This window comes from Pinus tabuliformis, chromosome J (assembly GCF_031772625.1).
Source record: "Pinus tabuliformis cultivar Carrire ecotype Pingquan chromosome J, CPIR1, whole genome shotgun sequence".
In the NCBI taxonomy this organism is placed as follows: domain Eukaryota; kingdom Viridiplantae; phylum Streptophyta; class Pinopsida; order Pinales; family Pinaceae; genus Pinus; species Pinus tabuliformis.
This window is the reverse complement of record NC_142295.1, coordinates 610,675,523-610,699,950: the sequence shown is the minus strand read 5'-3', so window position 1 is coordinate 610,699,950 and position 24,428 is coordinate 610,675,523. Positions and strand designations below refer to the sequence as shown.

At 40.3% G+C, this 24,428-nt stretch overlaps 1 protein-coding gene across 2 annotated transcripts in view; it reads right to left on the bottom strand.

Moving 5' to 3' along the window:
* LOC149228441 (WD repeat-containing protein 26 homolog) overlaps positions 1-24,428 on the bottom strand; it is a 93,331-nt gene that overhangs the window by 7,468 nt on the left and 61,435 nt on the right. For both annotated transcript variants that reach the window (XM_089378209.1, XM_089378210.1), the window contains exon 3: positions 14,735-14,836. In XM_089378209.1, coding sequence (XP_089234335.1) covers positions 14,735-14,836 — 102 coding nt within the window. The remainder of the gene's footprint in view (positions 1-14,734; positions 14,837-24,428) is intronic.

Below are 24,428 nucleotides of genomic sequence, written 5' to 3'. Positions count from 1 at the left end.
ATGCAACAACACCCAAGTGGTCTTTCTTCAACTTCTCCACATGATGACGGGATATAATTTCAAGGGAACCAAATGTCAACACCTTGATGGCATGTTCGAAATCAATGGTGAGAATTCCCAAAGAGCACACCCATTTTGCCCTGTGTACTATATCACAATCACCCATTTCAATAACAAACATGAATTTTGAGCTCAAAGCCCCAAATTTCTAGGTTCATATTTCAAATCGGCCCCCACATTTCATCATACCACAAATATTGATCACAATTTGAAAATTAGATATGGGACATAGATAAAAATGGGTGTCTTGTGCCAAAAAATATAGATAAAATTATTGACATTACCATTGTTAATAAACACAATAACTTTGTGATCCCTAATGTAGCTAATCAATTTCAAGGTAAGGAGTGACAAAGAACCTAAAAGGGCATGTGGAGAAATTTAGGGTTTCCTGCAAGAGCTTGCAAAGGGGCCTTCAACTTCCATGGGGGAGGTAGTGTCTTCCCATGTTGGTTCGAGAGTATCTTCAACAAGAATGTCCTCTGAGTAGTCATGTGGTGATACATCCATTTGAAATAACTTATATTCTTTACATTTGTGCCCTTTGAAATATCACTCATCATAATTATAGGGATGACTAAGGCGCTGATGTATAGTTATCTCTTCGAGAAACAACTTGTGGATGCAAACTAGTTATGACTTGGATGAGCTTGTTGAAAATGTAGCGATGGAAGGTCTTTTGGCTTGTGCCTTAGCCAGTGAACACCACGAGTTTGTCTTTCTCTAGCATGAGTGCTAGTTCATGAGATAGACTTCAGTTATGGTGAGTTTATTTCCAGTTTACTAGAATAGTCATCAAGATTGCATGTGTAGTGTTGGAGCTTCGGTTACGTGGAGTCTTCTTCAATTTGACTACAAGACGAGGTGGCAGTTACAAGTTTAGTTAGAATGAGTTAAGTCTTTAGTGTTGATTGGAAGGAGAACGAGTTAAGACTCCAATGTTGATTGGAGAGAGAACGAGTAGAACTCTCAGTTAACTCGCAATCATAACTCGAACTTCTAAATTGAACTAGGCCTTCTTGCATGCTCGAATTCTATCTATAAAGAGGAGGGCGAAGGCACAAGATCAATCATTCTTTTGAGATCATTCTTTGTGAGTGAGGTGCACAAAATTCGTAGGAATTTACAGGGTAAGTTCCTCAGACAAAACACCAAAGGACACCGCTCACAAACAAATCACAGATCAATACACCAGTATTTTTGACGTGGTTAAAACCCTCAAAGAGGGAAACAGTCCACGGCCTGAGCCAACGCGGCCACTTCAGGCAATTTATTAATAAAAGAATGAAAATTTACATAAGCTTCTCTCATGGACGGCTACCCTACAAATGACCCTCCATGCTCTTTAAATAGAGATCATGGACCAATCGGGTGTTAAGCCACAGATCAAGTGTCGGTAATACCGAGGGGAGAATGAACCGTTGGATCACTACATATCGTGACCGTCGGATTGTAAGTTACAAAAAGCACATAGTAAAGAAACACACTTTACCTAACTCTATACTAGACCAAGTTATACTTAATTACTTCCTATGTGTCGGAATATCCTAACGTCCCCCCTTAAGAACAACTTGGGATAGGATTGAAGTATTTATAAATATGACACAATAGGAGAAGGAAGAAAGCACTATAGCCTATCCCCCCTTAGTGACAACTTCCTGAACTCCAACCATAAATCGAAGTTTAGTAAACTTCGCCTCTGTGAGAGCCTTTGTAAAGATGTCTGCAGCTTGATCATCTGTTGAACAATATTGCACTTCAAGAACATGGTCATGAATGAGCTTTCTGATGAAGTGCATGTGCAGTTCAATGTGTTTGTTGCGCTGATGTTGTACTGGATCTTTGCATAGTTGAATGGCACTTTGATTATCACACCAAAGTGTAGTCGAATGTTGCTGCTGAAAGCCAAATCCTAACAGGATCTGACGAAGCCACAAGGCTTCCCTACTAGCTTCTACGGCACCACGATACTCTGCTTCTGCTGAAGAAAGAGAAATGGCACCTTGTTTCTTGCAAGCCCATGTAATAGGTCCTGAACCAAGAGTGAACACATAACCTGCAGTAGACTTCCGATCATCAGGGTCACCAGCCCAATCGGAATCAGTGAAACCAACCAATAGAGGAGTTGCTTCGGCACTACAATGAATCCCAAACTGAACTGTACCTCAAACATAACGAAGTATTCTTTTAGCTGCTTTCGAATGACTTTCATGTGGGTTTTGCATGAACTGAGCAACAAGGCCAACAGCAAAGGAAAGGTCAAGACGAGTATGGGTTAGATACAAAAGTTTCCCTACAAGTTGACGATATAAGGTAGCATCAACTTCAGGAGAAGTACAAGTGACTGAAAGTTTGACTCCAGACTGAAAGGGAGAAGGGGCTGGCTTACAGTCTTCCATGTGAAAATGGCGTAGAATATCACAGGCATACTTGGACTGGGAAAGGGAAATACCTTCCTTGGATTGCAAGACTTGAAGACCAAGAAAATAATGTAAGTGTCCTAAGTCTGTCATTTCAAACTTCCTTTTAAGGCTAGACTTCACATGGTTTATAAGGTTGGGATCACTACCAGTCAGGATAAGATCATCAACATAAAGAACAAGAATGATAAGAGACTTGCCCACTTTCTTGGTGTAGACAGTATTGTCAGAATGACACCTAAAAAAGCCAGTTTCTAAAAGAAAGTTATCCATTTTGGCATACCAAGCTCGAGGAGCTTGCTTAAGACCATAAAGGGATTTCTTAAGCCAACATACAAAGCTGGAGTCTGTTTGTATAAAGCCAATAGGTTGTTCCATACAGATTTCTTCATGCAAGTTCCCATGCAAGAAGGCAGATTTAACATCCATCTGATGGACTTCCCATTTGAAAGAGGCAGCAAGGGAAAGAACAAGGCGGATAGAGTTCATTTTGGCAACAGGGGAGAAGGTTTCAGTGTAGTCAATGCCTTGAACTTGTGAAAAACCCTTAGCAACAAGACGAGCTTTATGTTTATCAACTTTCCCATCTGGTCCATACTTGGTTCTGTAAACCCATTTGCATCTAACAAGTTTTCGTCCCTTTGGTAGAGGAACAAGATCCCATGTATCATTGGCCAATAGTGAATGATATTCTTCATTCATAGCTGCTTCCCAATCTGGCTGGCCTGAAGCTTCTGCAAAGGTGTCAGGATCATAATTCACTGAAGCTTGAGCCAGTAAAGAAGAGGCTCTATCAAACTGAGAACGTGTACGTCGCTGATCTGTAGGATCACTGGCAAGATCACCTGCTGCATCCCGAGTAGCATGGACCCATTTTGGAAGCTGAGGAGCTGAAGGAGGATCTTGAGAAGGTGGAGGAGGATTGTCATCCTCGCTTTCATCATCTGAAGAGGAAATATTTTCAAAAGTAGAAGCGGGAACAAGGCTCGTAGGCCGATATATTTTCAGCAAACTTTACATCTCTTCTAATGATAACATTTTTGGACTTAAGTGGAATAAGTCTATATCCTTTGACATCTTCAGAATATCCAACAAAAATACATTTTTCACTCTCAGGTTCTAAAGCTTTATGTTTCTCATCTGGAATATGGGCCCATGCTTCACTTCCAAAAACACGAAAGTGACTTACATCTGGTTTAATTGAGCTCCAGGCTTCTTCTAGAGTGATATTCTTTAAAACCTTAGTAGGAGTGCGATTTATTATGTAATTTGCACAGTTAATTGCTTCTGCCCAAAAATTAAGACCAAGTCCTTTAGATTGAAGCATACAATTAGCCATTTCCTTTAAGGTGCGATTCTTCCTTTCAGCTACACCATTTTGTTGTGGAGTATATGGAACAGTATGTTGCATTTGAATTCCATTCTCAGTGCAAAAGCTGATGAATTTGTTGTTAACATATTCTCCGCCATTATCAGATCTTAGCTTAAGAATTTGAAGTCCAGATTGTTTTTCAACAAAGGCCAAGAACATGTTAAATACTTCACTCTTGAGTTTTAAAAAGTATACCCAAGTGCGTCTGGAGAAATCATCAATGAAAGTTAAGAAATACTTGTAGCCAGAGAATGACACAACTGGAAGTGGACCACATAAATCACTATGCACAAGCTGTAAAGGGGCTGAGGCGTGCCAAGAGGCACGTTTTTCAAAACTATCCCGATGATGTTTTCCGAGTACACATCCGGAACAAACACCATCTCTGCAAGATACCATTGGAAGACCTGTCACCATATTTTCTTTACATAGATTCTGAAGGGAGCGATAGTTTAAGTGACCAAATCGGTCATGCCAAAGTTTGCTCACTTCATCATTATGAGCAACAAATACCGAGGGAAGATTTGATGACCCAAAGTTGTGAAACTTATACAACCTTGTAGAATCATCAGCAATGCCAGTAGCTAAAATCTGTCTAGGATCTCTTAGGTCCTTAATTACAACATCGTGAGGTGAAAATTCAACGATTTTACCTTCACCTGAATGAGTTATCTGGTATACAGATAGAAAGTTGTAGGATAAGGTTGGAACACATAATACATCATTAAATTGACCATTGTCTATATGAACAGTTCCAGTGCCTACAACACTAAGAGATCTATCATCACCAACATATATATTTTTGGTGTTACAATCATTTAAAGAAGAAAACATGGCTTTGTTTTTGGCCATGTGATAAGAAGCTCCATCACCTGAATGAGTTATCTGATATACAGATAGAAAGTTGCAGGATAAGGTTGGAACACATAATACATCATTAAATTGACCATTGTCTATATGAACAGTTCCAGTCCCTACAACACTAAGAGATCTATCATCACCAACATATATATTTTTGGTGTTACAATCATTTAAAGAAGAAAACATGGCTTTGTTTTTGGCCATGTGATACGAAGCTCCAGAATCAATGAGCCACTCATGAGAATGAGAAAGAAAGATACATTTAGTGCATAGCCAGACCAAGATGCTTGACAACCACATGCAGAAAGTGTTATTCCTGAAGATGAAGTTGAAGTTGAAGAGTGCTCCAAATGGATGTTATGCTTCTTCATTGCTGCTCCCAAGGCTTCCATCTTCTTAAAGCATTTAGATTCTAAGTGGCCATCTTGATTACAAAAGTTGCAATGTCTATCAGTCTTCTTCCCTTTGTTTTTATTTGTCTTATCATTTTGTTGAAATGATTTTTCATTTTGAGGCTGAAATTGCTTAGGACCCTTGTTTGGTTTAGGACCATTCCTTTTAGGATACAACTTCTTAGGATTCTTTGAATTTGGTTGTTGTTGGGCGGCTAACGCTTTCTTAGAAGAGTTTCCAAGATTAAGAAGACCAAGGTGTAAGAGTTTTTCTTGTTCTCTTATTAAAGAATCACAAAAGGAATCAAAGGAAGGGGACTTGTAGGCTTGTCCTTGAGAAATGAAGGCTTCTCTTGTAGAATGAAAGGTGGAAACAAACACAGAATAGGCTGGTCCCAACTTAGTAAGAATGCAATAGATAAGATTACTATCTTCTTTCTTAACCTTAACACCTTCCAAGAGAAGTCTAAGGGTCTTGAACTTGGACAAAAAATCTTCAATGCAAGAAACATTATTGGGGTCCAATGTAAGCAACTCATTTTCGAGTTGATGGCCTTTAAGTTCATTTTTAATTCCAAAAACTTTAGTGATATGTTTCATTGCTTCCTCAGGAGTATCAAGTTCTGCAATATGGAATCTAAGTTCTGGAGAAATAGACATCCCTATCAACCCACGTGCTTGATCTTGCCTATTTTCCCATTTAGCTGCCTTATCTTCATCTTTCGGTTTGGTTTCTTGGCCTGAGGCTATTCTGTAGAGACCTTTACTTCTAAGCAAATCCACAATGTAGGACCACCATTGGAAGTAGTTGGTGCTGTCAAAAATAACTTGGCATGAACTTTCCATTCTAACAGAAACTGAAGCTATAGATGCTGAAACTAAGTGTTCCAATGGAAAGATATTGAACAATTAGGCTGGTTCAAAAAAAAGGGCTCTGAAAACGACTTCTGGATGAAGTTTATGGCTTTTTGAAGAAAAGTTGATGAAGATGCCGACGAAGTGCGGGAATGTGCGGAAATGAATGATAATGTTATATTTAAAAAAAATCCGCCCCCTTTCCAAACTTAATCTAATTAGCTCAACAAAAAGAAGACTTGAACTCAAGACCTCTACTCTCATAAAGTAGCTTTGGACCAAGTGAGCTAAACTAAAAGTTTAGTAATTTTTGGAAAAGAGGAAGGGGGGGTTTTTTTTTTAGTCGCTGAAGCTTTGGGCTGCGTGCTTACTTGAGAAAACTCTTTTTCCCTACAAAATAGAAAACACAAAACCCAACACGGACATACAAAAACAAAAAACAAAAAAAAACAAACCTCACGGCTTGAAGTTAGCTTAACCTGAAAACTAAATATTTTCCTCAATGTTTCTGATTTTCCGAGATCACACTAAGGCGTGGCAGAAAAGAGCATACACATGAGAAAAATCCTTCCTCTCTGTTTCTAATTTGCCCAGATCGCACAGAGTCGCGGGGCAAAGAGCATACGCAGAAATGAAAGGTATAGATCCGGTAATAAAAAATGAGCTAAATAAACCGAAATAATAAACAGAGAGAAAATAACTAGACTCTGCAAAAAACATTGTATACCTCCAGATCTTAAAAATGACGTAGCTAGGGCTATCAGAAACCTTTTCGCGTAAAACGAAATGGGTTCCTCACTGGAACAGATACTCCTAACACAACAGAGCAGTCCTCTCGGCCCGAAAGTAGTCAGAAACAGTAGATCTAGAAAACGGTAGTCGGATGCAGTTCTACCGGCTTCAGATTTGGATCACCAACGGACACGGGCCTCAAATAACTATGATACCATGTAGGAATTTACAGGGTAAGTTCCTCAGACAGAACACCAAAGGACACCGCTCACAAACAGATCACAGATCAATACACCAGTATTTTTGACGTGGTTAAAACCCTCACAGAGGGAAACAATCCACGGCCTGAGCCAACACGGCCACTTCAGGCAATTTATTAATAAAATAATGAAAATTTACATAAGCTACTCTCATGGACGGTTACCCTACAAATGCGCTAGGAAATAGGAGGCCACAAGTGCACAAGGAAATAGGAGCAAGGATTAGGGATTCTCAAGGCAAGTCAAGGCTATTTAGCAGGAGAACAATTGTGTTCTCAAAGACAAATTGTTGGCTGCAAAAAGCAACGTGAATTGTAATAGATCCAATTGTTCAAGAACAATCAATAAAATACCACAACAAAGAAAGCAAGTTTCCCCTTTTGGGTTTCCTAGGTAAACAAGTGTGCCAATTTGTGTGCATCTGTTTTTATCTTTGGTGTTTTTCCACTGCTTATAGATTGTTAAGAAACTTTGCATCTTGATGAAAGTAAATTTGGTTTCAGTTTTCAGCTACCTTGTTTTCGGTAATTCATGTAAGTAGTTGCAGAGTTTCAAGAAAATTAGCATGGTTTCAGAGCAGACTTCGGCATAAAGACCAACACCAAATTGATCAGTCATTGAAGAGCGCAGTTCTAGTTGAAGGCTTGCACTAGAGTTTTGAAGAGCAGGATTTTGGTAGCATGATGGTGTTCCAAGGACTAAGGGCAAATCACTGTTTAGAGGGAGCCTCCAACTTTTTCTCATGGAAGGAGCGAATCTCAGTGGTGTTGGAAGATAATGGAGTGCTAGAATTTGTGAAGAAACAAATAGGCCCACCTCAATATGCCCAACAGTTGTTCCAACAGAACAAGAATGACATCAGGGCCAGGAGGATCATTCTTAAGGGGATCAAAGACCATATTATCCCTCATCTCCATTGGAAGAAGACAGCATATGAGATTTGGAAAGCCATCTTATATTTGTATCAAGGTTCCAGTGATGCCAGGAAGCTTGCTTTAAAGGACAAGCTAACAAATATCTTAATGACCAAAGGAGAGCCCATCATTACATACCTTTCCAAGTTCAACTAGGTTCGGGATGAGCTAGCTGGAGTGGGCGAGACTGTAGCAGACAATGACCTTGTGAGTCTTGCGCTTCTGGGGCTTCATAAGTCATGGGACAATTTCCAGGATGCAATCAGTGGCAAAGAAAATATTCCCAGCTGGGAAAAGTTGTGGTCAAACTAAGTCCAAGAAGAAATTCAGAGAGGGACAAGAGCTAGAAGATTAGCAAAGACAAAGAACGACGAAAACTTTGCCTTGGCAGGCAAAGGTAGCAAAGTCAAAAGCAAGAAGGGTTAAGGAAAGGCAGAGTCCAAACAGAAGGACGAGAAGAAGAAGAAAGATCTAAGCAAGATCAAATGTTTCCATTGCCGCCAGTTCGAGCACTATGATACGAAGTTTCCTAATCGAAAGAAGGGGTTCAGTAAGGATCATGTGGATGCATTCGCTAAGATAGATGAGTTTTCTTCTGAGTTCAAGAAAGACTTCTCATTGATAGCTTGCATGGCAAGCTCAGTAAGCAGCAGCATATGGTACATTGATTCTGGAGCATCCTTCCACATGACCCAGAACAAGGAGTATTTCAGCTAGCTAAAGGAGAAGGATATGCAATTTCACATTGAGCTAGGAATTGATGGCAAGTACTTGACTAGGGGAGTTGGTACTGTCAGTTTTGAGGGGGAATCTAGTAGCTCTCTCCATCTCAAGGATGTCCTCTATGTTTCAGGCCTTAAGAAAAACCTTGTTTTTGTTGCTACCCTAGAAGACAAGGGTTATGAGGTCATCTTCAACAAAGGAAAGGCTTCCCTCAAGCACTTAGCTTCTGAATCAATGAAGCAGATTAGTGTGAGGATGAAGAATTTCTACAGGTTGTAGGTTGAGATATGCACATCCTTGAGCAAAAAGGCAGAAAGTGTGTAGAGCAGAGAAGTTGGGGAGCTTTGGCACAGACACATGGGGCACTTGCATCATGGGGCACTAAAGATCCTTCAGCAAATAGCCACAGGACTACCACAGGGCGTATTTGACCACCATGATGTGTACAAGAGGTGCACACTTGGCAAGTATGCCAAGTGATCTTTTCAGGGTCGAGACAACAGAGCCAAAGGGATTTTGGAGCTAGAACATTCAGACGTATGTGGGTCCTTCTCTTCCCCATCACACGAGACATACGTAATATGCTACTTTCATAGATGATTAATCCCGGAAGACATGGATATTCTTTATTAAGAAGAAGGAGAAGACCATCTTCTCCAAGTTCATGGAGTGTGAGGCCTTGGTAGAAAACCAAACCGTGAAGAAGATCAAAGCAGTGAGGAGTGACAATGATGGCGAATATGTCTCCAATGACTTCGGGGACGTGTGTGCCAAGGAGGGCATTAGGAGAGAGCTTACAACACCCCATAACACTCAGCAAAATGGGGTGGCTAAGAGGAAGAATCGCAGCATAGTTGGAGCGGGCAAGGCCATGTTGCATGACTAGGGGTTGCCCATGTTCTTGTGGGCATAAGCTTGCAACACTACAGTATTTCTACAAAACAGGAGTCCACACAAAGTGCTTGGACGAGTTATATCGAAGGAGGCTTCACAGGCAAGAAGCCTGATGTTTCTCACTTCTACATCTTAGGGACAAAAGTTTACTGCCATGTGTCCAAAGAGAAAAGGAAGAAGCTAGAGCCCACGGCTGAAAACATTTTTTTTGTGGGTTACAATGAGAGATCTCAAGCGTATAGTGTATATATACCTTCATTCAAGGAGACAGTTTTCAAGGAGGACATGAGGTTTGAGGAGGACAAAGCTCTGAGGGATTCCTTGGAGCAAGGTCAAGTTGGAGTACCTAAGGGGAACTACTTGCTCCCAAGCAGAAGCCTCAGCCAGTGTCACAAATGAGTCACAGCGAGCGGGCAAGCGAGCTACATAGCAGGATGAGGAGAGACCAAGACTAGTGGAGGCAGTCACTCAATTAGTGACTGCCAGCTTAGGGAGGAAGAGAGCCAAGTGGACCAAGAGGTTGATTCAGGAGGTGCAGGAGCGAGTTGAGACTCCTAGCTCTATGTTCAAGCAGAGCAAGCAGCCCCAGAGGTACACAAGATATATGGTACTAACGACTAAGTTGTTGGACAAGAGCCTTCTTGTTATGAGGAGACAACCTCTCAGCAGGTTTGGCGGGATACCATGGTGAAGGAATATTCCTCCATGAAGAACGTTGTCTGGGAGATTGTGCCACATCCAAAAGGCAAATCAGTAGTAGGCTCACGTTAGGCGTACAAGGTAAATCATGGAGCAGATGGGGATGTGGAGAAGTACAAGGCCAGGTTTGTAGCCAAGGGCTTCTCACAAGCGAAGGGCATCGACTATGATGAGGCATTCGCTCTAGTGGCACGTTATTCATCAGTCAAGACAATTTTCACACTTGCGGCGCGGATGGGGTGGAAGATCCACTAGATGGACATGAAGACAGCATTCCTCAATAGGGTGGTTGAGGAGGAGATTTATATGGAGCAGCCAGGGGGTTTCAGACTTTCAATAGAGACACTCATGTTTGTTTGTTGAAGAGAGCTCTTTATGGGCTCAAGCATGCACCAAGAACATGGTACACTCGCATTGATAGCTACCTTCGAGGATTGGGCTTCACTAAGAGTGAGATGAATGCCAACCTGTACTACAACACAGTTGGAGGGCTTATGCTCATTCTAGTGCTCTATGTTGACGATATTATATTGAATGGAGCAGACAACTTGATCCAGGATTGGAAGGCAGATCTTACAAGAGAGTTTGAGATGAAGGATTTAGGGATTATGCACTCTTAGTCTGGAGGTATGGCAGGGTGATGGGGAAATCTTCTTGGGACAGGGGAAGTAAACTACAGAGATTCTCAGGAGGTTGCATATGCAAAATTGCAGGCCCATGACCACACCTCTAGTCATAGGCTAGAGGAAGGTGGACACTAGCAGAGCAGAGCGAGTAGATGCTACATTGTAGTCGTTGATGTACTTAGTCAACACATGGCCTGGTATTATTTTTTGCAGTGAACGCGTTGAGCCAGTTTATGATGGATCCTGCCATAATTCACTGGGTTGTTGTGAAGCATGTTTTGAGATATCTCAGAAGCACGGCAAATTATGGATTATGGTAAAGACAAATTGATGGATTGAGGCTTGAGGGCTTCACAGATACAGATTGGGCAGGGAGCTCTACAGATCATAAGAGTACTTCAGGTTGCATCTTCAACATTGGGTCAACAATTGTTTCCTGGTTCAACAAGAAGCAGAGATGAGTTGCACTCAATTCAGGAGAGGTTGAGTACATGGCTTCCAGTTTGGTAGTGTGTGAAGATATTTGGATGAGGAAGTTACTTGTGGGACTTTTAAGACAAGGAATGGAGCCCACTGTGATACACTGTGACAATTAGAGTTGCATTAAGCTCTCTGAGAATCCAGTGTTTCATGATCACTCCAAGCATATCGAGATCAGGTATCATCATTTCAAGGATTGTGTGTAGAAAGGGATAGTGAAGTTACCGTACATTCCAACAGAGAAGCAGACAACAGATATCTTAACCAAGGCATTGGCATGAGGCAGTTTCGTCTGTCTCAGAGATAAGTTGGGAGTTGTACAGAAACCCTTCCTCACTAAGAGGGGGTTTTGAAAATGTAGCGATGGAAGGTCTCTTGGCTTGTGCCTTAGCCAGTGAATAAAACGAGTTTATCTTTCTCTAGCATGAGTGCAAGTTCATGAGATAGACTTCATTTATGGTGAGTTTATTTCCAGTCAAGATTGCATAAGTAATGTTGGAGCTTCAATTACGTGGAGTCTTCTTCAGTTTGAGTACAGGATGAGGTAGCAGTGACAAGTTCAGTTAGAACGAGTTAAGTCTCCAATGTTGATTGGAGAGAAAACGAGTTAAGACTCTAGTGTTGATTGGAGAGAGAACGAGTAGAACTCTCAGTTAACTCGCAATCACAACTCGAACTTCTAAATTGAGCTAGGCCTTCTTGCATGCTCGAATTCTATCTATAAAGAGGAGGACGAAGGCACAAGAATGATCATTCTTGTGAGATCATTCTTTGTGTGTGAGGTGCACAAAATTGAGGAGCTTGTGCGCTAGGAAATAGGAGGCCACAAGTGCGCAAGGAAATAGGAGATTTGCGCTAGAAAATAGGAGCCCAATTGTGCGCTAGGAAATATGAGAGGTGCGCAAGGAAATAATAGATCCAATGTGCAAGGAACTAGGAGCAAGGATCAAGGATTCTCAAGGCAAGTCAAGACTATCCAACAGGAGAACAATTGTGTTCTCAGAGACAGATTGTTGGCTGCAAAAAGCAACGTGAATTGCAATAGATCCAATTGCTCAAGAACAATCAAAAAAATACCACAACAAAGAAAGCAAGTTTTCCCTTTTGGGTTTCCTTGGTAAACAAGTGTTTCAATTTGTGTGCATGTATTTTTATCTCTAGTGTTTTTTCGCTGCTTTAAGATTGTTAAGAAACTATGTATCTTGGTGAAAGTAAATTTGGCTTCAATTTTCAGTTGCCTTGTTTTTCAGTAATTCATCTAAGTAGTTGTAGAGTTTCAAGAAAATTAATAGAGCTGGAGGTAGTTGCCACAAGAGGACTGAAGCAAGTGGTGAATAAAGGCTTCTTGGTTTGTGCATTGATCACTATATCAGTGTCTTTAGCTCTATCACAAGCGTCCAACAATGTGTGTGAGCATTGCATCGTAGCATATGCTCAAATTGATTCCTTAAGACCACTAATGAAACATTCTTTAAAAAATGAATTAGGTTGATTGTCTATACGGATTACCAATTCCTCGAAAATGATAATACAGTCCCAAATGGTGAGTGTCAAATTCAAAATGAGCATAAAGTACTTGCACAAGCTAGGTCCAAGTAATGTAGCCTTTATAGGCCTCCCTATACCATTGCCACCACTACTAACGTTTAGCATCCACATATAAGAACCCCACATTTAGTTTGTGTAGGTCATCGATAATGCAATGGAGATAGAAATAATGTTCCATTTGGGTAACCCACCTTGAGGGATTACACCCATCAAATTTGTTCATGTCTACCTTTGGAAAATGATACCATGAATTGTTATCTTGAAAGTATGGACAGTGTTATCTTGAAACATGTGCGTAGCCTATACTTCAAGGTGATACAATCCTCCTTGGTTAGACCAATGTTTGAATCAATTACCTTGATATTCGAGTGGTCACCTAACATTTTCAAGAGGGTGTTATGTAATTGCATTGTTTCATTTATAACACTGTGTGTAGCCTTAATGCCAGCAACCTTGTTATCCAAATCTTAGTGCTAAGCGGGTTGGGTTTGTTGTTGGTTCTTCAAGTTGGCCATGTTGCAAGTCTAAATCATGGGACCACCAATATTTTGTAGCGCTAATACCACTTATCTCAATATGATCAATGGCTTGAAAGGATTTTGTTTAGATATACCCGAAATCAACTATACTATTGGGTCCACACAAAAAAAAAAGTTACTTGAGAGAGATATCCAAGTGATCAACATGATGGCAAGAATATTTTGAGATCGGTCTCTTACAATGGTGTCAACAGAACCCATACTTTTTTTAGTATTACTCATGGGGGTATTACTCCAAGCAAATTATTACTGCAGTGAAGGAATCTCCAAATTCCTTTTGGATGAAAAGATTACAAAATTCATTGGTTGGCTACAAAAGCCATGGTTTACAAGGCATCCCTAGAGATATAGGAGTGCTAGGTGTTGCAGCTCCCTTATATGCTTGCAAGGTCCAACAGTAGTAGTGATACCAACATCTCAAGTAACTAACTAAGGAGGCTCAATTGTGCCTTTAGTCATATGGCCTAACAACCCAAGTACTAGAGAGTGATATCACCAAGTGCTATTCTCAGTGTGCTATAGCAAGAAGACGAACAATTGATTGATCTAGTGTTGGTTTTAGGTATACCTACAGGATTACTAATATATCTTCAAAGGTATATGGATGTGATATTTCGTATACAAGTGTTGCATGATGAAATATTATTTGAAGAGGAAGCAACACGGGTTACAAGGGTTTCCATCAAAGCTATCCCACTTGTATTTCTACATGTAGTCTTACCCAACTGTAGTTTTCCCTGTTGAATCGCAGATCAATGTGTTATTTAAATATGTTGGAGTATGTCTCTAGCCTAAAGAAAAGTTCTAAAACACTAAGGCGTGTTCGCTAGGGAAAGACCTCCAATACTGGTTGTAGTGTTCCTTAAACCTTGAAAATTGAAATCCAACTAGGTATACAAAGAATATAACTGCACAATAACCATAAAAAAAAAAAAGACAATAAGATGAAATTTGTAAACAAACACCTGTATATTGATAACGTGACGAAGGAAAACAATGTTCACTTGCCTCTTAAGATAGGGCGACATTTCATTGAGCAGAGCATCAAATATGCAAACACATGACAATCAATATATAGTCTCATATCTCTTTAAATAGCTTTTCAATGGAAAAAAACCCTAACTACTTGTGTTCTCATCAATAATGGATAACCAACTACCTAGTGGAACCTTTTACATTAAATAAATATCCACTACTATCTGATGGGCCTTGTTCAAAGAGGACAGCCACATACAACAATTAACTTAACTCCTAGGTTACGTACAGTAGGGAGGTTAGGGTAGGACCCTAACAGCCAATGATTAATGTAAGCTTCATTACAGTAATATAAAAATACAAATTGCATAACTATAAACTAACCTCCCAAATTATTGCAGAACAATCTTTTGATGCAGAAGCCAAATACTTCCCATTGTGTGAAAACTGTAGAAACCACACTTCATTTTTATGTGACTCTAACACCTGAAACAACAAACAATTGATTTAAAAAACACACTAAAATTGGCTAGGGAAAATAAAAAAGCCTATTGACAAGGTGATATGACTGTAAGCAGACATGCTTGATGATTATCTACATTGGTAAACGCTTTTTAGCTGAGAAAGAAAGACAACAGAAATGCAACCTAGCTATTCTTCGAACACTGAAACTCCATATACCACACAAAATATTCTATAATCTCAGAGAGGATTTTAAGTTCGAATTTTAAAGCCCATTTTCTCTAAATACCATATGCCACAAACATTATATTCTATAGACTCAAAGGATTTGAAAGTTGAAAGTTAAAGCCCATTTTTTCTAATATATCTGCAAATATGGAACCAGATAAGCTTTGTGTTTTAAACTGATAATTATTTGACATGCATTCACATTAGGGCGACCAAAACTCTCTGTAATATATCTTCCCAACAAAGAAAAATACCACACTACATAACATTAAACTTTGAAGAGCTGCAGATACAAATACATTGGAATGTAATGTAATGTCGACTGCCACACCACATAATCGATACGAAAGTTTGCAAAATCAAATGAGCACTCCCAAAGCTAATCTAAGGAGACTAAAAACATAAGAACCGGAGCATCTATGGGCACACTATGGGATTCATGAATCAGAAAACATATTCACAAAATAACAATGAGAATGGCCTTCACAACTAGTTCAACAAATGTCTCAGTTACACTCACCAACGCTTTACAAACAGTGAACACTATATATGGGACAAACAACCTAATTTGGATCATGATCTTGGCCAATGACAAAGCCTTTTTGACTGTAAAAATATTACTCAAACGTAAATGTTTAGTTTATCATGTACTTATTTATTATAGGCAACAGGAACCTCCAACTCCAAGCACTGCTAAGAGATTGAGAAGATAAAAGGAATTATTACATGCTCAATTTCAATCTGGCTGCCAAAGAAACGTGGGAGTAGAGGTAGTGGCGATGCTGTTTACATAAACCCAAGCCTCACTCCATGTCCCTACCAGATACGGGGCATAATCAATGCCAACAGGTATACACTAGGTACCATCTGTGAAATGCAGGCAGGTGCCTGGGTGGTATTAGGCGGTTGTCTAACTTGTGTCTCTCATAAGACATAATACTTGTCGATAGATAAAAGATACACAATCATAGGATAAGAGAGACTTAAGGAGGATGTGTGTTATATAATGTATTAATCAAAAAGACATCAAATATATCAATATGGCCTTCTCATACACCGTGTAAGAAATTATCTGTCTGTCTCTATAACTAACCTATAGTTGAAGTAGTTTGGGAAAAAGACCTATGGTTGATGTAGGTCATTAATAATTATTATCTAATTATCACCCTCTTAACATTAGGATACCTGATGAGACATATAAACATTAGGTCTCCTAAAAATAGTGAGTGTTACCACTACAACAACCCCACTTAATTTAACCAAAAACTTTGCTGACAAAATTAATCAAAAAGATGTTGACAAAAATTGATATTGACTTTCAGAATTCTGATTGCTAGCTGCTCCTCTCCTCGATAGATATAAAAAAGTCCTAGGTGGTCCATCAGACTTTTGTTGGCCTCGTAAAGGTAGAATATCCAAATTCCAGTAAACAAGAGTCCATGACAAGTATTTCTTCCTATTTTCCCTGTGACTTGGAGACCCAGTGACTCAGATTAAGAAATCACCCAAAAAATTATCACCATCAGTGCATCTTCCTAATCAATAGTATTTTCATCTTTCATGACCATCAATATCATCTTTATCATCCTTATCAGTAGCATGGTTCCACGTGCTTGAATATTTATGGTAGTCTTGTTTGATCTCATACTTGTCTTATGTGTGCAATATGTATCGCACTATCTGCATGTATTTATCATTCATCTGTGTTGCATGGACACATGTTTGTATATGATTGTCAGGGACCTGAATCTACATTGAGAATCTGAGATGCAATCTTCTGTGTTTGCTGGGTGCATGCATCTGTTTCCAGAGAATCTGCATTTGTCGGGCTGTGTTTGCATGTGTCTACGTTTGTTGTTGTGTCTGTCATATTCTTTTTCTGAGCTCTAGTCTGCCCTCTGCACATTTTCCTCAGCATCATTGGGGTTGCTTCCGTTGCGTGGTTCTCAGTTCCACTTATCCCCCAATTTACTTTTCCTGTCCACTTCTGTCAAGTATAAATATCTCTTCAATGGGCTCACACAGCCGTTGCCCCATATATTAAAATAGCCTTTTACAATAACTTTAGAAAATGTTTTCAACAAATAACTCCCTCCTGACTCTTCTTGAACAGAGCTATAAGTATGTTATGGCTTTTGATACCATTGTTGGTAGATTATAGATACACAAGCATATCATAAGAGAGACAAAAAGAGAAAGTGTATTTTATTTATTGAGCCATTGAATACATCAATATGACTTTTCTTATACACCATCTATAACTAACCTACAGTTAATGTGGCCCTCTTAATCCTAACAAGACTTAATTTAACATGAGGACAATTAACAGCATTTTATTGAGTATTATCACGATAACATTACTTTGGTGGATCTCATTATTACAGTGTTACGAATTCAAATATGGATATGGATATAAATAGAGTGTGTGAGAAAAATACATATTTGAAATAGTCCAATATGACCTGAATATGTGAGTATACATTTCACAAACACAATTTCTTTATTATAATAATCGATTATTTATTATTAAACATTGATATTACTAATTATTTAGCACATCAGGGGATAGCCCGAGTGGTTAGGACTAACAGTGTCAATGCTTACCACCTTGGTTCAAATCGCTTGGTTAACCCCAGTATGTGCTTGCGTGCAAAAATTGGAGTTATAATGGCAGCTTGGGAGTTTCGACCTCGTGTAAAGCAGGTGAGATTCTGACTATTTAAGGATTCCCCCAACCAGTTGATATATATATATATATATATATGACATTATTTAAATTTTATTATTTTTCACTATCATTTTAACAACTAAAAAGTGAAAAACAATCATAAAAGAAACTTTTATACTACTTATTAATACTTATTGAAATATTAATGCAACTATAGTATTTGTCCAAGCTGTAAAGGCCAAAGCAGAAAAGGACGTTAATACCATGAGAATTTCATGCAGACGACCTAAGCTTTGGTCACTACAATGCATGATTTCATACTTAAGAAGCCATAGTGGCTGCTCAGTGCATATTGGCATATGCACTAAATTTGATGCCCACAATGACAAAGCAGATAACCAAAGCTGATATGCACTGAATGTCACTGAAGTGGATACCTAGATCCTAGTGTGGAATAAAACTCAACAAATTTTTTTAAACATTGCAAAAGTAGAGTGAGGATCCATTCGTATTTGTGTTGATTTTTGTAGCGTCGGATGTGCTCCAGCCTTAAAACTTTGAAGAGAGACTAAGACACATGCATTCTCCAAAACCTAGAATTCGTTTCTGGAAATTCCACCTAGAGATGATTTCATTAAAATAATTAACTTTTTTAAATGGTTCCCTAAATCTAAACTTAGGAAATCTGGGTGATTAAAGGGTATTAATTAAATCAGGCATAAATCTTCTTCTTCTAGAAGAAGACGAGGATCAAATCCAAGTTAATCTTAGCCATCGCTTATGTTTTACTCTTGGCCGTTGGAGCTCCAACGAGAGATTATAAGGAGTTCGATGTAGTTGGAGAAAGACACTTGAGCAGTTCGTTTTTAGTAGAGAATCAGTTTCCTCAGTAGCAGTTGTGAGTTGCTGGAAGTGATTCAGTAAATTCAAAGCAGTGAGAGAGGGGCAGGGATAGTAGACGGAAGGAAGTTTTCCAGATCCGGGGAGTGCAAGGCAGAGAAGGCAGAGAGCAGTTCAGTGAGATAGCGCAGTGCCACGCAGAGTCAACGCAGAGCTTTAGAGGGAGTTCAAATTCCCGCTGGGAGGGACGAGATTCAGTGCCAGAAGCAGGGGTGTGAGACCGAAGGGCCAGGAGGTCAAATTTCTAGACAACAGGAGGTCAACAGAGGGATTGACGCATAGCTCAGCCAGTGTGACGCAGATCTGTGTAGGATTGACGCATAGGTTGCGCAGAGGCAGCGTGGGGCCAGTCAACAAGCCCTGATCAAAGTCAGATCTCCCGAATCAGTGTGAAACTTTTCTCACCAAATCTTTTCCAGCATTTCTCTATATCGGATTGCCAGTTTGGGCATCTAATGATTTGTACTCAGATTACTACTACATAATAATAAAACCCCCAGTTGTTTCACCAATTTTCCCAAGTTGGGTTTTTCCGGGGATATTGGTCCAAAAACAACAGTGTTGATGTCTGTGTTATGTGTTTATTTCTCTCCAGTGAAGTATTTTATTTTGTGTAGCTTGCAGTGTATGTATTGCGATGTTTTTCGTAGAAAACTGCAAGTAACTTGTTCAATTAATTTAACAAGTAGGAGAAATATCATCAATTTGTTGCAATAGAATCGGGTAACCGATTTTTCACATGGTATCAAAGCACAAATCGTGAGCAGGAGAGCTCAGAGCAAAAAGGAAGAGGGAGTTCGAATTTACTGTAGAGGCAGCAATTCGAAACCCCAAAAGGCAGCGCAGTCCTTGGGCCAAAGAGGTCGAAGTTTTGAGTGAGATCGATTTCTCTGAGTGAGTCGACAGAGAAATTTGATTCTCCAGATCAAAGCTTTCCAGAGGCAAAAGGGAGCAGTGTTGTTTCCTTGCAGAGCAGATCTTCAACTGGGACGCAGATATTTTGCAGTAATTGCTAGCAAAATAGCATCAGAAGGAGAGAATAACACATACTGAGGGAATTTCTTCCTCAGAGGACTTCTAGCCAAGAAGTCTGAATTTTTCTAGCAGAGCCGCAATAGTTGTGTGCGAGATTTCTCACTCCAAAAGGGAGTGTGAATAGTTGGGCAGCAGTTGCGCAAAGAAGAAGAGGGAGTAGTTCGACTTTTTCTGGAGAGATAGCATCAACAAGATTGAGAGACCAAGATCGGTTGGTCGAAGCCTCCAACTATGTGACCTGGAAGGCCAGGATTTCCTACCTTCTAGATGAGCATGATCTCAAGATGCATGTCAATAGTGTGGTAGTTGTGCCTGCCGATGCAAATCCACTCAAGAAGTACAAGGTTGAGATGGTGAATACTAAAAGGATCATTCTCGACAGGGTTCGAGATCATGTAGTATCCCATATAGTAAGCAAGGATACTACCTGGCAAATAATTAGCCACGCTATACGAAGGATCTTCCGAGCAGCGGAAAATGTACTTAGAAGAGAAGTTGAGATGCACGAGGATGCAAAAAGGGGAGCGAATAGACACCTTCCTTAAGAGGCTTCAAGAAGTCCAAGATAAGTTGGCTTCAATAGGGTCAGGACCCCATCTTACAAAGTTTGTTCAATTAGCGCTAAATAGTGTTTCTGAAGATTGGCAAGTGTTTGTCCAAAGAATCCTGGGCAGAGAACACCTACCAGATTGGGAATGTGTATGGGCTGATTTGTAGCAGGAGGAGATGAGGCGTGATCTAGTGAAGGGTAGAAAGAGGAGTGAATAGACACCTTCCTTAAGAGGATTCAAGAAGTCCAAGATAAGCTGGCTTTAGTAGGGTCAGGACCCCATCCTACAGAGTTTGTTCAATTAGCATTGAATAGCGTTTCTGAAGGGCAAGTGTTTGTCCAAAGCATCCTGCGCAGAGAACACCTGCCAAATTGGGAATGTGTATGGGCTGATTTGCAGCAGGAGGAGATGATGCGTGATCTGGTGAAGGACAGAAAGGGGAGTGAATAGACACCTTCCTTTAGAGGCTTCAAGAAGTCCGAGATAAGCTTGCTTTAGTAGGGTCAGAACCCCATCCTACAGAGTTTGTTCAATTAGCGTTGAATAACGTTTCTGAAGATTGGCAAGTGTTTGTCCAAAGCATCCTGGGCAGAGAACACCTACCAAATTGGGAACATGTATGGGCTGATTTGCAGCAGGAGGAGATGAGGCGTGACCTGGTGAAGGCCACAATCAGTGGCAGTAGCAGCAGTGGGACGAAGGTCATGAAGGAAGAGGAGGACGTGGCCCTTGCATCAAAGGGGCAGCAGGAATAGCACAGGAGGAAAAAGGACGTTTCAAAGATCAAGTGCTTCAGGTGTGGTGAGATGGGCCACTACAGCACTTAGTGTCCTCTCAAAAAGAGGGACAAGGAGGAGAAGCAGGATCAGCAAGCTGCATCCGCTGATATTGACAGGCTTTCCTCCAGGCTAGAGGAAGAGTTTGCCATGATTGTTGAGATGCCTCCAGGGTGAGGTGAGGTGATCTAGAGTTGTAGCCTCAGAGAGCTACAAGATGGGCAAGATCCTTGAGGAGTCCACCTCTTGGATCAAGACCTTCCTAGGGAGCCCAGGCCCCATAGTCAGCAGTAACAGGATGGACCAGTGTCAGGTGATGCAGTCAGGTGTCAGAGTGACAGATGTAGTGGCTAGTAGCGGTCAGATACTAAGCAGCGCAGAGCAAAGTTGGCAACAGTGCAGTTGGGACAGAGCAGAGTCAGCAGCAGCATAGAGGCTTCAGTGACAACGCAGAGTCTAGCAGCAGTCAGAACTCGAACGACAGATGCATCATACTGAACACAGTTAGTTCAATATTTTGGATGTTTTTCCGTTGCAGATGCTGCAGTTGCAGCAATAGCAGATGAAGAGAGGGTTGCAGTGCAAATGCAGTAGTTGACCTCAGTTCAGCAGGGTCAGCAGTAGCACAGATGCAGCGCATATCAAAGTTGCGCAGTAGTTGGTGAGCAAAAGAGCCAAACATTAGCAGCACAACAGGAGTTGTTGTAGAGTCAGAGTGATGCTCTAGTGGGTTGCAGCACTAGAACACATTCCTCACTAAGGGGGAGTGTTGATTTTTGTAGCATTGGATGTGCTCTAGCTTTGAAACTTTGCAGAGAGGCTAAGACACATGCATTCTCCAAAACCCAGAAATCGTTTCTGGAAATTCCACCTAGAGATGATTTAATTAAAATAATTAACTTTTTTAAATCGTTCCCCAAGTCCAAACTTAGGAAATTTGGTTAATTAATAAAAGGTATTAATTAAATCAGGTGTGAATCTTCTAGAAGAAGACGAGGATCAACTCCGAGTTAATCTTAGCCGTCGATTATGTTTTAATCCTAACTGTTGGAGCTCCAACGAGAGATTATAAGGAGTTCGATGTAGTTGGAGAAAGAAACTTGAGTAGTTCGATTTTACTAGAGAATCGATTTCCTGAGTAGCAGTTGTGAGTTGTCGGAAGTGATTCAGTAAATTCAAATCAGTGAGAGAGGGGCAGGGATAGTAGACTAGAGGAAGTTTTCCAAATCCGAGGAGTGCAACGCAGAGAAGGCAGCGCAGTGTCACGCAAAGGCAGTGCAGAGCTTTAAAGGGAGTTCGAATTCCTGCTGGGAGGGATGAGATTCAATGCCAGAACACGGTGTGTGAGACCAGAGGGCTAGAAGGTCGAATTTCAGACAGCAGGAGGTCAGCAGAAGAGCCCAGCCAGTGTGACGCAGATCTGCATAGGATTGACGCAAAGGTTGCGCAGAGGCAACGTTGGGCCAGTCAGCATGCCCCTGATCAAAGTCTGATCTCCCGAATCAGTGTGAGACTTTTCTCACTAACTATTTGCCAGCATTTATCTGTATCAGATTGCCATTTTAAGCATCTAATGATTTGTACTCAGATTACTGTTGCATAATAATAAAACCCTCCACTGTTGCACTGGGTTTCCCAAGTTGGGTTTTTCCAAGGACATTGGTCCAAAAACAACGGTGTTGATGTGTGTGTTTATTTCTCTCCAGTGCAGTATTTTGTTTCCGCAGTATTTTACTTTGTGTAGGCTGCGGTGTATGTATTTCGATGTTCGTCGTAGAAAACTGCAAGTAACTTGTTCAATTAATTTAACAAGTAGGAGAAATATCATCAGTTTGCTGCAATAGGAATCGGGTAACCGATTTTTCACAATTTGGAATCTCTACATACCCAAGAGGGAACTTTCATTTGAGAACCATACCATAGATGTACCATACAGAAAATACAGTAATTCCATAAAAGTGATGAATTCTTGCACAGCCACTGGCGACACAGTTGAATTATGCTACTATGATTACATACATTGAATAATATCAATCTCTCTTTGTACATATAATATACCATAACATTAACAAAATGAGCATTTAAGTTTTTCATCATCTTTCTTAAATGAACATAGAGGAGCATTACTACTACATAGGAAAGGCTTGAAGCAATACATCTATTGCCCACTTGCATGTTTCCTTTTGTGTTGCTTGTATTAAGAAGGAGAACATTATCCATTCTATATCACTTGATTAAGTGCATTTCTAAACAATCCTTGTACAGGAGCCACCCCTAAATTTTGCCTTCAGTAGTGGATCTCACAAAAACCCACTCCACCATTAACTTGTAGATCTAGCAACCTAAATGGGACTATGGTTGTGCATGTACCCTTAGCTGCCTACCGTTCCCTAATATTTATTAGAACTGCCCTCTAAAGTTGCATGCATGAACCATAGCCCAAGCAAATATAGGCATTAGTATTCCCTTTCATCCACTACCCAAAACAAATCTTAAAATGTCGCTCTTTACCTTTTTGTTTCATCTTGCTAAACTCTCTTTTGCTCCCACTTCATACTAAATGAATTTAGCTTAGTAGCCCGTAGGGAAGCTCACCAACGTTAGGATTTCAATTCTACCTAGCCTAAAGTGAGAAAGGAAAGGTTGCTGAGGTGACACTAGGTAGCTTGCCTAAGTTGGCCTTGGGGTCTCTATTAATTTTAGGTATGTTCTATGCTTAGAGCAATTTATTTCAATTTTCATAGTTAGCTCAATATATTTTCTAGATTAGCAATCACATCAACATTAAAGTAAACTGCAGATAGAACATAAACATAAAACACAGAAGACAAGCCAAGACAAGAGGACACAAGATGTGGCGCTAGCCAAGGACAAACCCCAATGTGGGGAAACCCTTGATCAATTCTTCTTATATGTTCTTCAATAATTCCGCTAAGAGAGAGAGAGATAGTACATATACAACAGAAGTCAACACTTTGACTTATCTAAATAAGAGCATAGATCATCTCTAAGTAGATGATACATGAGGTAGCTGAACTCAGTTGAAGACATGTTGCTTCAACTGATTCTCCCCGGTGACTCCATCACCATGCAGCACCTATCATTGTGTTGCTCATCATCATGTTGCACCTCACTGTGTTGCACCATGTTGCACCCATCATTACTATGCTGCATCCCATCATGCTTTACCAAACATGGTTGTACCCATCACTGTACTGCATCATGTACCATTGTTGTCCCAATGTGCTTGCAGCACCATCATTACCATGTTGTCCCATTGTGTTTGCAGCACCATGCTTGCTGCTGTCCCATTGAAGCATTGTTGTACCATCTGTTGTCCCAATTTGCAGCACCATGTTTGCTGCCCCAATGTAGCATTGTTGTACCATGTTGCTGTCTTAATTTTGCAGCAGCATCTGTGTTGCCCCAATGTAACATTGTTGTACCATGTTGTTGTC